Source organism: Salvelinus alpinus, chromosome 2 (genome assembly GCF_045679555.1).
Source record: "Salvelinus alpinus chromosome 2, SLU_Salpinus.1, whole genome shotgun sequence".
NCBI lineage: Eukaryota > Metazoa > Chordata > Actinopteri > Salmoniformes > Salmonidae > Salvelinus > Salvelinus alpinus.
Window position 1 is genome coordinate 102,158,538 of NC_092087.1, and position 13,000 is coordinate 102,171,537.

Sequence of the window (13,000 nt, forward strand, 5' to 3'; positions counted from 1 at the left end):
TCACATGGCCAAATTCATAACTGCAGGCATGAATGTGCCTCCGGGCAAAAAGGCCACAGCATGGAGGCGTCGTTGTGTTCTTTGTCGCATGAAGTCCTCCATCACCTGCACGACTTGTTCGGTTTGCCTCTGCTTTACAGCAGAAAGAGACTGCTTTGGGACTTGGCATCAGCAGCATAATATTGTGTAGAGGACTGAGGATCTTCCAAATACTGTCATTCTAAAGTTGTTTTATTTTATTTTTTACTTTGTGTGGTTTGTGGTGTTGTTCAACAGTGACATTGGATCCCTGTGGGCTGCTAACTTGGCCCTTAAATGTTTCACTTCTGTGTTTGGAGATATTGGATCAGCATTCTTGTCACATTTCCCGTTAGTACCTTTTATGTAGGGAAGCTAATGATCCATCATTTATGACATTCCTGGGAGTGTGTAGACTAAGCATTTTTGTATTTTCTATATAGTTATTTTCTTGAAAAAAATCAATTCGGCCATTTGGGCAACTCGTGTGGGACACCTGGGTGACTTCATACTAAATGTCATGTAACTCGCTCATTCTTGACGTTATCAGTCTGACTTTGCACATGTACTGTTGCCCTGTTGTGGACAACATATAAATGACCCCCAGCGTCCTATATCAATGTATGTCCTTTTGCATTTCAAAGATTATCAAATAAAAATTTAAAACATGTTTTTATCTTTTACCAGCTGTGTTATATTCTCCTACATTAATTTCACATCTCCACAAACTTCAGTGTTCCCTTTCAAATAGTATCAAGAATATGCATTTCCTTGCTTCAGGTCCTGAGCTACAGGCAGTTCGATTTGGGTAATTTTAGGTGGAAATTGAGATGAAGGGTCCTATCCAGAAGAGGTTTTAACCTGACCCAACCATTCTCCTCCCTCTCCTGCTAGCTTTCGCAGATTGTGCCATTACTCTCCTGAAGTTGCCGCATTGACCAATCATGTCAATGAGAAGCTATACAGAGCTGTCCACATTGTTACAACATTTGGGAGGCGCATGGCGGTGCAGTACGGAGCTCCATTTGGCCTCTGGAGGCTGAGACCAAATTTTTGGATAAAGCATAATTTGGATTTTAGTCTTTTTTAGGATTAGTTCACTGAGATTGTGCAAATACAATGCCTTCGGAAGTATTCAGGCCCCTTGACTTTTTCCACATTTTGTTACGTGACAGCCTTATTCTAAAATATATATATTTTTAAATAATCAATCTACACAATACCCAATAATGACGAAGTAAAAACAGGTTAACATAAAAAATTACAAATGGAAATATCACATTTACATAAGTATTCAGACCCTTTACTCAGTACTTTGTTGAAGCACCCTAGGCAGTGATTACAGCTTCGAGTCTTGGGTATGACCCTACAACCGCCTTAAAGTATGGGTCGCGACCCTTTTGTCAATAGGGGGTGCTGTTAGCACTTTATTTTTTTTGACATTGCCAAATTAAACTGCCTAGTAGTCAATTCTTGCTCGTACAATATGCATATTATTGTTATTATTGGATAGAAAACACTCTCTAGTTTCTATAACCGTTGGAATTATGTCTCTGAGTGGAACAGAACTCTATCTACAGCACTTTTCCTGACAGGGAGTGAGATTTCAGAAATCTTGCCCTCTGGTCCCAGGTCAGTTTTAATGTCCCTGTGAATGCTATGAGGATACAAACACTGCCTACACCTTCCTCTAGATGTCAGTAAGTGGTGACAATTTGAATGGAGTCGATTGCGCAATCAGGGCCCCTATAAAACACAAAAGACCGGAAGTAGCTTTCCTTTGGACCCTGCGCTCGACGCGAGAAGGACGTTGGACCGACCTCTTTCCAAGCCTTGGTTTAGCCAGTAATATATCGCCGGTCATGTTTTTACTTGTTATAGGTGTTAAAAACATCATAAGGTAGTTAATTTAAACCGTTTTATAGCAATTTATATCCGTTTAGTGCGATTTTGAGGCATTTATTTGTGACACCCTTCCATGAGCTGGGCACGTTTCCTGTACATACCGAACGTTATTGGCCATTTCGACGGGACAAGAGGACATCTTTCGACCAAAAGACGATTAGACCGGAGAAAGGATACATTGGCCAAGATTCTGATGGAAGAACAGCTCACAGTTAGAACTATTTATGATGATAAATCGCTGTTCTGTTGAAAAATTTTAAACGCATATGTCGCCATTTTGTTATGTGTAGCTTCGCTTGGCGGACCCGGTATTGCACAGTAAGGATAATTTTTGAAATGTAAGTCAGCGATTGCATTAAGAACTAATTTGTCTTTCGATTCCTGTCAACCCTGTATTTTTTAGTCAAGTTTATGATTAGCTATCGATTAGACTAGATCACTCTCAAAGATAGCGCCCGACATTTTCAGGGCAGTTTTGCTACTATTCTCATTGTATAACCACTTTTTTTTGTGGCTAAATATGCACATTTTCGAACAAACTCTATATGTATGTTGTAATATGATGTTACAGGAGTGTCATCGGAAGAATTCTGAGAAGGTTAGTGAAAAAATTTATATATTTTGGTGATGATAACGTTATCGCTCCCTTTGCCTTGGATTCATGCTGGGGTAACGTTTGCACATGTGGTATGCTAATATAACGATTTATTGTGTTTTCGCTGTAAAACGCTTAGAAAATCTGAAATATTGTCTGAATTCACAAGATCTGTGTCTTTCCATTGCTATGCTTTGTCTATTTTTATGAAATGTTTTATGATGAGTAAATTGGTAATACACGTTGCTCTCTGTATTTATTCTAGTCGAGTTGTGATGGTGGGTGCAATTGTAAACTATGATTTCTACCTGAAATATGCACATTTTTCTAACAAAAACTATCCTATACAATAAATATGTTATCAGACTGTCATCTGATGAGGTTTTTTCTTGGTTAGTGGCTATCAATATCTTTATTTGGCCGAATTGGTGATAGCTACTGTTGGAGAGAAAAAATGGTGGACAAAGAAAAATGGTGTCTTTTGCTAACGTGGTTAGCTAATAGATTTACATATTGTGTCTTCCCTGTAAAACATTTTAAAAATCAGAAATGATTGCTGGATTCACAAGAAGTGGATCTTTCATCTGGTATCTTGGACTTGTGATTGAATGATATTTAGATGCTACTATTTACTTGTGACGCTATGCTAGCTATGCTATTCAGCTTTTTTACTGGTGGGGGGTGCTCCCGGATCCGGGTTTCTGACTCGGTAGAAGTTAATGGTGGGTCGCGATGTGTCAGTGTACATTTATAATTGTTCACAACACCACAAAAATTGCAAAAAAATTCAAACCTGTTTTCACTCCGTCATTATGGGGTATTGTGTGTTGATTGATGAGGGGGGAAAAAACGATTTAATCCATTTTAGAATAAGGCTGTAAGGTGAAAGGTCAAGGGGTCTGAATACTGTATGTGCCAAGTTAAAATATTCCCAAGAGACATGCTCTAAACTCTGCTTCTGGCTCCTCAGCAACTTTGCAGTATTTTGTTATTTCTATTAGCTCAGAACGTTTGTTGTGTCATTTTATACAGCCGGAAATAACATTTTTTATATCAGAGCGGTGGTAACTCACCAGCATTACGATCAGGAATACAACTTTCCAGAATGTGATCCTTTGTTCGTACCCCCCAGGGCTCGTCGCCGACGGCAGAGAAGAGGTATTCCGAGTGGACTTCTAGTCAGACTCAGGAGGCGGGCACACCATGTACAAAGAATAATAATGCAATTTAACCAGTGATGGATGGTGACGAAATTAATGACATCACCAGTAGTCATGTTAAAGTTTTCAATATTTTATTGGTGGAGTTGATGTATTTGCATGTGGCTGTGCATTATATGATGCCTGAATAGGAAGCATAGTCTGATCATGACTACTGGTTTTCTTAATAAATTATTGATCAAAACCTTCTTTGGGGTTAATTCCAAATATCTACTTGCATTGCTTGGTAGTGTATTCGCATAGTATGATACATAAATAATAACATTTAAGTAAAATAAAACAAACGGTATTATCCAGAATTCAGACGTGAATAACATTTTTGTTATCACATCAACAAAACCTTTCAGAATGTACCTGTTTTCATTATAGAATGTGCTACCTGTCCCAGACCTGCTGTTTTCAACTCTTAATGATCGGCTATGAAAAGCCAACTGACATTTATTCCTGATTATTATTTGACCATGCTGGTCATTTATGAACATTTTGAACATCTTGGCCATGTTCTGTTATAATCTCCACCCGGCACAGCCAGAAGAGGACTGGCCCACCCCTCATAGCCTGGTTCCTCTCTAGGTTTCTTCCTAGGTTTTGGCCTTTCTAGGGAGTTTTTCCCAGCCACCGTGCTTCTACACCTGCATTGCTTGCTGTTTGGGGTTTTAGGCTGGGTTTCTGTACAGCACTTCGAGATATTAGCTGATGTACGAAGGGCTATATGAAATAAACTTGATTTTATTTGCTAGCAAGCTGCCGATCTGTCTGAATCAGTAGCCTTGTGTCGAACGGTCCCGTCGACTAGATTATACGTCACGCAAGAAACAACTTGAAAGAATCATCTGCTGACTAGTTTGGGTGACGCAGTTTGGGAAAATGTTAATTACATTGTTTATTCTTGCTAACAACTTAATACAAAGTATTTTCAAAGTAACCAGATCTGTGTTTACTGCCCCACAGGAGGCATTTTGCCATGCTGTCATTGTAAATACGAATTTGTTCCGAGGCTGCTGTTCATGCTGGGAATGTTGATTGAAGTATGGTCAACTAAGAAAACTATCATTTCTATAGTAGATTTTGATCACACAATAAACATTGGACATACTCAGAAGTAAATACCACACCTTTTCATTCCATGTCATTAATTTTACTACTTTCACAGGAAGTTATGCTACACTGCCTACAGGAAGTTATGCTACACTGCCTACAGGAAGTTATGCTATACTGCCTACAGGAAGTTATGCTACACTGCCTACAGGAAGTTATGCTACACTGCCTACAGGAAGTTATGCTACACTGCCTACAGGAAGTTATGCTACACTGCCCACAGGAAGTTATGCTACATTGCTTACAGGAAGTTATGCTACACTGCCTACAGGAAGTTATGCTATACTGCCCACAGGAAGTTATGCTATACTGCCTACAGGAAGTTATGCTACACTGCCTACAGGAAGTTATGCTACACTGCCTACAGGAAGTTATGCTACACTGCCTACAGGAAGTTATGCTATACTGCCCACAGGAAGTTATGCTACACTGCCCACAGGAAGTTATGCTACACTGCCCACAGGAAGTTATGCTACACTGCCCACAGGAAGTTATGCTACACTGCCCACAGGAAGTAATGCTACACTGCCTACAGGACGTTATGCTACACTTCCTACAGGAAGTTATGCTACACTGCCTACAGGAAGTTATGCTACACTGCCTACAGGAAGTTATGCTACACTGCCAACAGGAAGTTATGCTACACTGCCCACAGGAAGTTATGCTATCCTGTAGGTAGTGCCCCCGGAGTCTCTTCATGGAAGAGCCCACCTGCACTCAGCTGGTCAGGTGCCTTAACAGGAAAAGGATATGACATCACACAGGGAGAAAGGCAGGAGAAGTGGTGCCCTGTATGTCCAAGGTTTCTCTGGGCCAGATTACTGTAAAAGCACTTTGTGACCACTGCTGAGGTAAAAAAAAAAAAAGGCCATACAAATTTGCTTTATTGATTGTATAAATATTAGTCCTATTACCAGTCAGATAGGAAGAAGCAGTGAAGTCCTACTACCAGTCAGATAGGAAGTAGCAGTGAAGTCCTATTATAAGTCAGAATAGGAAGTAGCAGTGAAGTCATATTACCAGTCAGATAGGAAGTAGCAGTGAAGTCCTATTACCAGTCAGGTAGGAAGTAGCAGTAAAGTCTTATTACCAGTCAGATAGGAAGTAGCAGTAAAGTCCTATTACCAGTCAGGTAGGAAGTAGCAGTGAAGTCCTATTACCAGTCAGGTAGGAAGTAGCAGTGAAGTCCTATTATAACTCAGAATAGGAAGTAGCAGTGAAGTCCTATTACCAGTCAGATAGGAAGTAGCAGTGAAGTCCTATTATAACTCAGAATAGGAAGTAGCAGTGAAGTCCTATTACCAGTCAGGTAGGAAGTAGCAGTGAAGTCCTATTATAACTCAGAATAGGAAGTAGCAGTGAAGTCCTATTACCAGTCAGATAGGAAGTAGCAGTGAAGTCCTATTATAAGTCAGAATAGGAAGTAGCAGTGAAGTCCTATTACCAGTCAGATAGGAAGTAGCAGTGAAGTCCTATTATAAGTCAGAATAGGAAGTAGCAGTGAAGTCCTATTACCAGTCAGGTAGGAAGTAGCAGTGAAGTCCTATTACCAGTCAGGTAGGAAGTAGCAGTGAAGTCCTATTACCAGTCAGGTAGGAAGTAGCAGTGAAGTCCTATTATAACTCAGAATAGGAAGTAGCAGTGAAGTCCTATTACCAGTCAGATAGGAAGTAGCAGTGAAGTCCTATTATAACTCAGAATAGGAAGTAGCAGTGAAGTCCTATTACCAGTCAGGTAGGAAGTAGCAGTGAAGTCCTATTATAACTCAGAATAGGAAGTAGCAGTGAAGTCCTATTACCAGTCAGATAGGAAGTAGCAGTGAAGTCCTATTATAAGTCAGAATAGGAAGTAGCAGTGAAGTCCTATTACCAGTCAGATAGGAAGTAGCAGTGAAGTCCTATTATAAGTCAGAATAGGAAGTAGCAGTGAAGTCCTATTACCAGTCAGGTAGGAAGTAGCAGTGAAGTCCTATTACCAGTCAGGTAGGAAGTAGCAGTGAAGTCCTATTACCAGTCAGATAGGAAGTAGCAGTCCTACTACGACACAAAATGTCACCTGTGGATATTGATCCAACACCACGTATTCAAACCAGCCCACTGGGCACAGACGTGTTGAACGTCTAGTTTCTCTTTACATTTCTTTGAGTAGTCAACTAAAGTGGATTCAACATGAAATCAACACAAAATGTCACCTGTCATTGGATTTAGGTTGCCAGTTCGGTGAAAAATAAAACATACCTGATGTTCATGGCTTTTTACATATCGAATCACTTTTCCACATTAATCAAACATCACATGGATTTGTTTTGTTGAAATGACGTGGAAACAAAGTTTATTCAACCAGTGGGAGGCTTGTAAATGACCCCAGGAAAGGAAAACAAAGAACTCTTCATTGAGACAATGATGAACAGCAATCCGTGGGAGAGTTGAGGTGGATATTATAAAATAAGGATCTGCTGGAGTCCAAGTCAAACCAAGATTCTTTATTTCTGAGCTCAGAGAGAATAACAGTTACACAGCGAAGTGGAGACAGTCTGAATTCCTGAAGCATTGGGTGATGGGCACATATCTTAATAGTTTCCTGTTCCTGGGAGGGATATTATTCATACAAGGACACAGGTGCAGCTGGTTTGCAACACTGGATGATACACAAGGTTAGTCACATACTCAGTTATGTCGAAGAACAGGAGATTATAATAGGTCAGTTTCACAAGGTTAGTCTGTGGTGGTTAATTGCTGTATTACCAAATGAGGAGAGACAAAGTTCACACACCAATCAGAGTTATACTTAAACTACATCTTTAATAATAAGATCTTTGCAATAGCAATGACTTTCAACAATTCACTATTTCTAATGAACCGTTGAGAGTGGCAACACAATGGCTACTGAGATCTTTTATAGCAAAGATCCACCCCCTAGTCGACATAAACCACAGATATTAGGAACAGTTTACAAAGTGAGACTTTATAATGAGAAAGGAGTATCCCGTAGCCAGATAGCATTCGCTATAATTTATCATTCAGTTTGGTCCCTAAGACGAGGTTCTAATCTCTTTCCTGGTACTTCATAGCACAAAAACACCAACTCATCCAATGGCATAACTCAATTGTCAACTCTAGATACTCCCATCTCAAGTAAAACCCTTCTTGACCCCACTCCTGGACAAGCTCACTGAGGGGAGTGAGCCTCTAGGTCATACACTATCCCAGGATAAGTGCAACGTCAGAGAGGACATATAATGGTTCCAGACACTGCCATACACCTCCCCCCAATGCCAAAGGAGGGAGTGACTTGCGCACAGACATTGTGGAAACCAGTAATTGGTTCCCCATTAATCACACCATCCCTTCACATAGTTTAACAGATACATTCACATATGAAGACAATGATCCCTCCTGTCCTCTTCCCTTCCTGATATTCTGCATAGCACCAGGGACATGTAAAAGACAAGCCTGACCTCTCCCCTCTCTGGGCCCCAGGTGACTGAGCCCCAGCTGAGGGAAGAAGTGCAACTGCCATCACCAGAGTCCGAAGGGATACATTCTAATAACAAGTATATCACCTCAGCATATTATGCAGATAAGAGATCTTAATTATCTATGTTACCCAACTAATTCTGATTCATCCACCACAAGTCACATACTCAGATATATGGACACATACAATTAACATTTTGCATTACAGAGTCTGTGAACATTTTAATTTCATTAAATCATCAGTGGGCCAACATTGCAAATGTAAACAACGGAACAAATGCATCACATCCAAATAACACTTGATTATCTGCAGTGCTGGAGGAATGACACCCAGATAAACACAAACACAGTGTCAGAGTTTAAAAAAGGACCATTTAAAACAGAAGGAATCTGACCTACTCTATATTCAAACTCCATATTCAATTCATGTTTCCTAATAAAAACATACAAATATATGTTTTAGTATACTTTGTACAATTCAAGTTCATATGGTAAAAACAGGTAATCATTATCAGTCAACAATATAAGACAGCAAGTCCCCTGTGTGTATTCTCTCATGCCGTTTCAGATCCGCAGGCCATTTGAAACCCTTTCCACACTGGGAGCAGTGGTAAGGCTTCTCCCCTGTGTGTATTCTCTCATGTTTTTTCAGGTTCCCTAAATTGTTAAAACTCTTTCCGCACTGGGAGCAGTTGTAAGGCTTCTCCCCTGTGTGTATTCTCTCGTGTTTTTTCAGGTTCCCTAACTGGTTAAAACACTTTCCACACTGGGTGCAGTGGTAAAGCTTCTCACCTGTGTGTATTCTCTCATGTTGTTTCAGGTTCCCTAACTTGTTAAAACACTTTCCACACTGGGAGCAGTGGTAAGGTTTCTCCCCTGTGTGTATTCTCTCATGTTTTTTCAGGTTCCCTAAATTGTTAAAACTCTTTCCGCACTGGGAGCAGTGGTAAGGCTTCTCCCCTGTGTGTATTCTCTCATGCCGTTTCAGATGCGCAGGCCGGTTGAAACACTTTCCACACTGGGAGCAATGGTAAGGCTTCTCCCCTGTGTGTATTCTCTCATGCCATTTCAGCTCCCCCGGCTGGTTGAAACACTTTCCACACTGGGAGCAGTGGTAAGGCTTCTCCCCTGTGTGTATTCCTTCATGCCGTTTCAGCTTCGCCGCCTCTCTGAAACCCTTTCCACACTGGGAGCAGTGGTAAGGCTTCTCCCGTGTGTGTATTCTCTCATGCCGTTTCAGATCCGCAGGCCGGCTGAAACCCTTTCCACATTGGGAGCAGTGGTAAGATTTCTCCCCTGTGTGGATTCTCTCATGTTTTTTCAGGTGTGCTATAAAATTAAAACACTTTCCACAATGGGGGCAGTGGTAAGGCTTCTCCCCTGTGTGGATTCTCTCATGTTTTTTCAGGTGTGCTATAAATTTAAAACACTTTCCACACTGGGGGCAGTGGTAAGGCTTCTCCCCTGTGTGTATTCCTTCATGCCGTTTCAGCTTCGCCGCCTCGCTGAAACCCTTTCCACATTGGGAGCAGTGGTAAGGCTTCTCCCGTGTGTGTATTCTCTCATGCCGTTTCAGGTCCCATAACCGGTTACAACCCTTTCTACAGTGGGAGCACTGGTGTCGTCTTGCTGGTTTGGACGTCCCTGGCTCTGGTTCCTCTGAGTCTGGTCTTTCTCCTGCCAAAGACAGTGTTTAAAAAAAAATAGAGACCTGAATGAAACCTCCACATGATAAAACAACCATGCTACGAGGGTAAATCCTGAATCAGATCTCTCAATAACCTGAGGCCAGTTTTAACAATCTTTGTGTGATTTTAAAACAAATGTTGTAGAGCATCCTGGTAATTACTGATATGTTTACATTACTTATTTTATTCATCCTGTTTTACAAGTCAGAACACAAAAAACTAGACAGTTCTATGACACTAACACAGACATCGCTGGATTCCTATCAGCAGGTGGTTCTAAATATATAACCTTCATAGTTGTATGATACAGAATGTGACCTACAAACTTCCTTAAACATAAAATAACTAAATAGGTAATTTTGTGTGATAGTCCAAAACTTGTTTTTACGTCGAAGACACAAAGCACATCAGTAACATCTCCCCGTTGTTGAAAGGGTTCGACACATGATGTTTAAATGGACCAATTTCTTATTTAGACGTTCACAGATTTTCAAAATTTTGACTATCGCCGATGTCATATTTTGGGTAAAGTAATATTTTGGGTAGATGTTCCTAAAACTGACAGTTAATACAATTAACAAAAATATAAACTCAACATGTAAAGTGTTGGATGTTTAATGAGCTGATAAAAAAATAATTTTTTACATCCCTGTTAGCTAACATTTATTCTTTGCCAAGATAATCCATCCTCCTGACAGGTGTGGCATATCAAGAAGCTGATTGAACAGCTTGATTATTACACAGGTGCACCTTGTGCTGGGGATAATAAAAGGCCACTCGAAAATGTGCAGTTTTGTCACACAACAATGCCACAGATCTCTGAGGGAGCGGGCAAATGGCATGCTGACTGCAGGAATGTCCACTGGAGCTGTTGCCAGGGAATTTAATGTACAGTACCAGTCAAAAGTTAGGACTCACCTACTCATTCAAGGGTTTTTCTTTCTTTTTACTATTTTCTACATTGTAGAATAATAGAGAAGACATCAAAATTATTAAAAAAACACATGGAATCATGTAGTAACCACAAGTGTTAAACAAATCAAAATATATATTAGATTCTTTAAAAGTAGCCACCCTTTGCCTTGATAGCTTTGCACACTCTTGGCTTTCTCTCAACCAGCTTCACCTGGAATGCTTTTCCAACAGTCTTGTAGGAGTTCCCACATATGCTGAGAACTTGTAGGCTGCTTTCCCTTCACTCTGCAATCCAACTCATCCCAAACCATCTCAATTTGGTTGAGGTCGGGGGATTGAGTAGGCCAGGTCATCTGATGCAGCACTCCATCACTCTCCTTCTTGGTCAAATAGCTCTTACACAGCCTGGAGGTGTGTTGACCAAGGTCATTGTCCTGTTGAAAAACAAATGATAGTGGGACTAAGCCCAAACCAGATGGGATGGCGTATCGCTGCAGAATGATGTGGTAGCCATGCTGGTTAAGTGTGACTTGAATAAATAAATCACTGACATTGTCAACAGCAAAGCAACCGCACACCATCACATCTCCTCCTCCATGCTTCACGGTGGGAACTACACATACGGAGATCATCTGTTCATCTACTCCGCGTCTCACAAAGACATGACGCTCGGAACCAAAAATCTCAAATTTGGACTCATCAGACCCAAGGACAGATATCCACCGGTCTAATGTCCATTGCTCGTGTTTCTTGGCACAAGCAAGTCTCTTCTTATTGGTGTCCTTTTGTAGTGGTTCCTTTGCAGCAATTCGACCATGAAGGCCTAATTCACGCAGTCTCCTCTGAACCGATGATGTTGAGATGTCTGTTGCTTGAACTTTGTGAAGCGTTTATTTGGGCTGCAATTTCTAAGGCTGGTAACTCTAATGAACTTATGCATCAGAAGTAACTCTGGGCTTTCCATTCCTGTGATGGTCCTAAAAGTAATGATGGACTGTTGTTTCTCTTTGCTTATTTGAGCTGTTCTTGACATAATATGGACTTCGTCTTTTACCCAACAGGGCTATTTTCTGTATACCACCCCTACCTTGTCACAACACAACTGATTGGCTCAAACACATTAAAACCTGTTATGGCTAGGGGTTCCGCTAGCGGAACGTTTCGACAACATCCGGTGAAATTGCAGAGCGCGAAATATATATATTTTTTATTAGAAATATTTAACTTTCATGCATTCACAAGTGCAATACACCAAATTAAAGTTTAACTTCTTGTTAATCTAGCCACCGTGTCAGATTTCAAAAAGGCTTTACGGCAAAAGCAAACCATGCGATTATCTGAGGACAGCACCCCATCAAACAAACACATGACAATCATATTTCAACCCGCCAGGCGCGAAACAAAAGTCAGAAATAACGATATAATTCATGCCTTACTTTTGAAGAGCTTCTTCTGTTGGAACTCCAATATGTCCCATAAACATCACAAATGGTCCTTTTGTTCGATTAATTCCGTCGTTATATCTCCAAAATGTCCATTTATTTGGAACACCGGTTCCAACTCGCCCAACATGACTACAAAATATCTAATAAGTTACCTGTAAACGCTGTCCAAACATTTCAAACAACTTTCCTAATCACACTTCAGGTATTTTAAAAGGTAAATAATCGATAAAATTTAAGATGGGATAAACTGTGTTCAATACCGGATAAAAACAACGTGAAGCGTGTGACCTGGAGCGCGCATCAAAACATTAGAGAGCACTAGGCTGGACCCTCGTTCTGAATAGCCGTACTTCTTCATTTCTCTTAAGAAAAACATCAACCAAGTTCTAAAGACTGTTGACATCTACTGGAAGCAATAGGAACTGCAACCAAGTGCCACAGAAAAGTGCCACACAAAACCAATTGAAAACAGAGTCAACTCAACAACAAAAAAATTCCCTCGGGGTTTCAACTGCCAAATAAGTTCTGTTATACTCACAGACATTATTTTAACAGTTTTAGAAACTTTAGAGTGTGTTCTATCCACATCTACCAATTATATGCATATCCTAGCTTCTGTGCCTGAGTAGCAGGCAGTTTA

The 13,000-nt window shown here is 40.5% G+C and overlaps 3 protein-coding genes across 3 annotated transcripts in view; 1 reads left to right on the forward strand and 2 right to left on the reverse strand.

Annotated features, from left to right (window-relative positions):
- The window catches only part of LOC139546449 (piggyBac transposable element-derived protein 4-like), a 252,812-nt gene that overhangs the window by 219,402 nt on the left and 20,410 nt on the right, over nucleotides 1–13,000 (forward strand). The window lies entirely within an intron of this gene.
- The window catches only part of LOC139552019 (zinc finger protein 721-like), a 106,506-nt gene that overhangs the window by 89,420 nt on the left and 4,086 nt on the right, over nucleotides 1–13,000 (reverse strand).
- On the reverse strand, nucleotides 7,304–10,005 carry LOC139552032 (zinc finger protein 135-like; the record flags this gene model as incomplete). Its single annotated transcript, XM_071363382.1, has 1 exon — nucleotides 7,304–10,005. A coding segment is annotated over one exon (1,182 nt), but the record flags the coding sequence as incomplete, so codon positions are not given.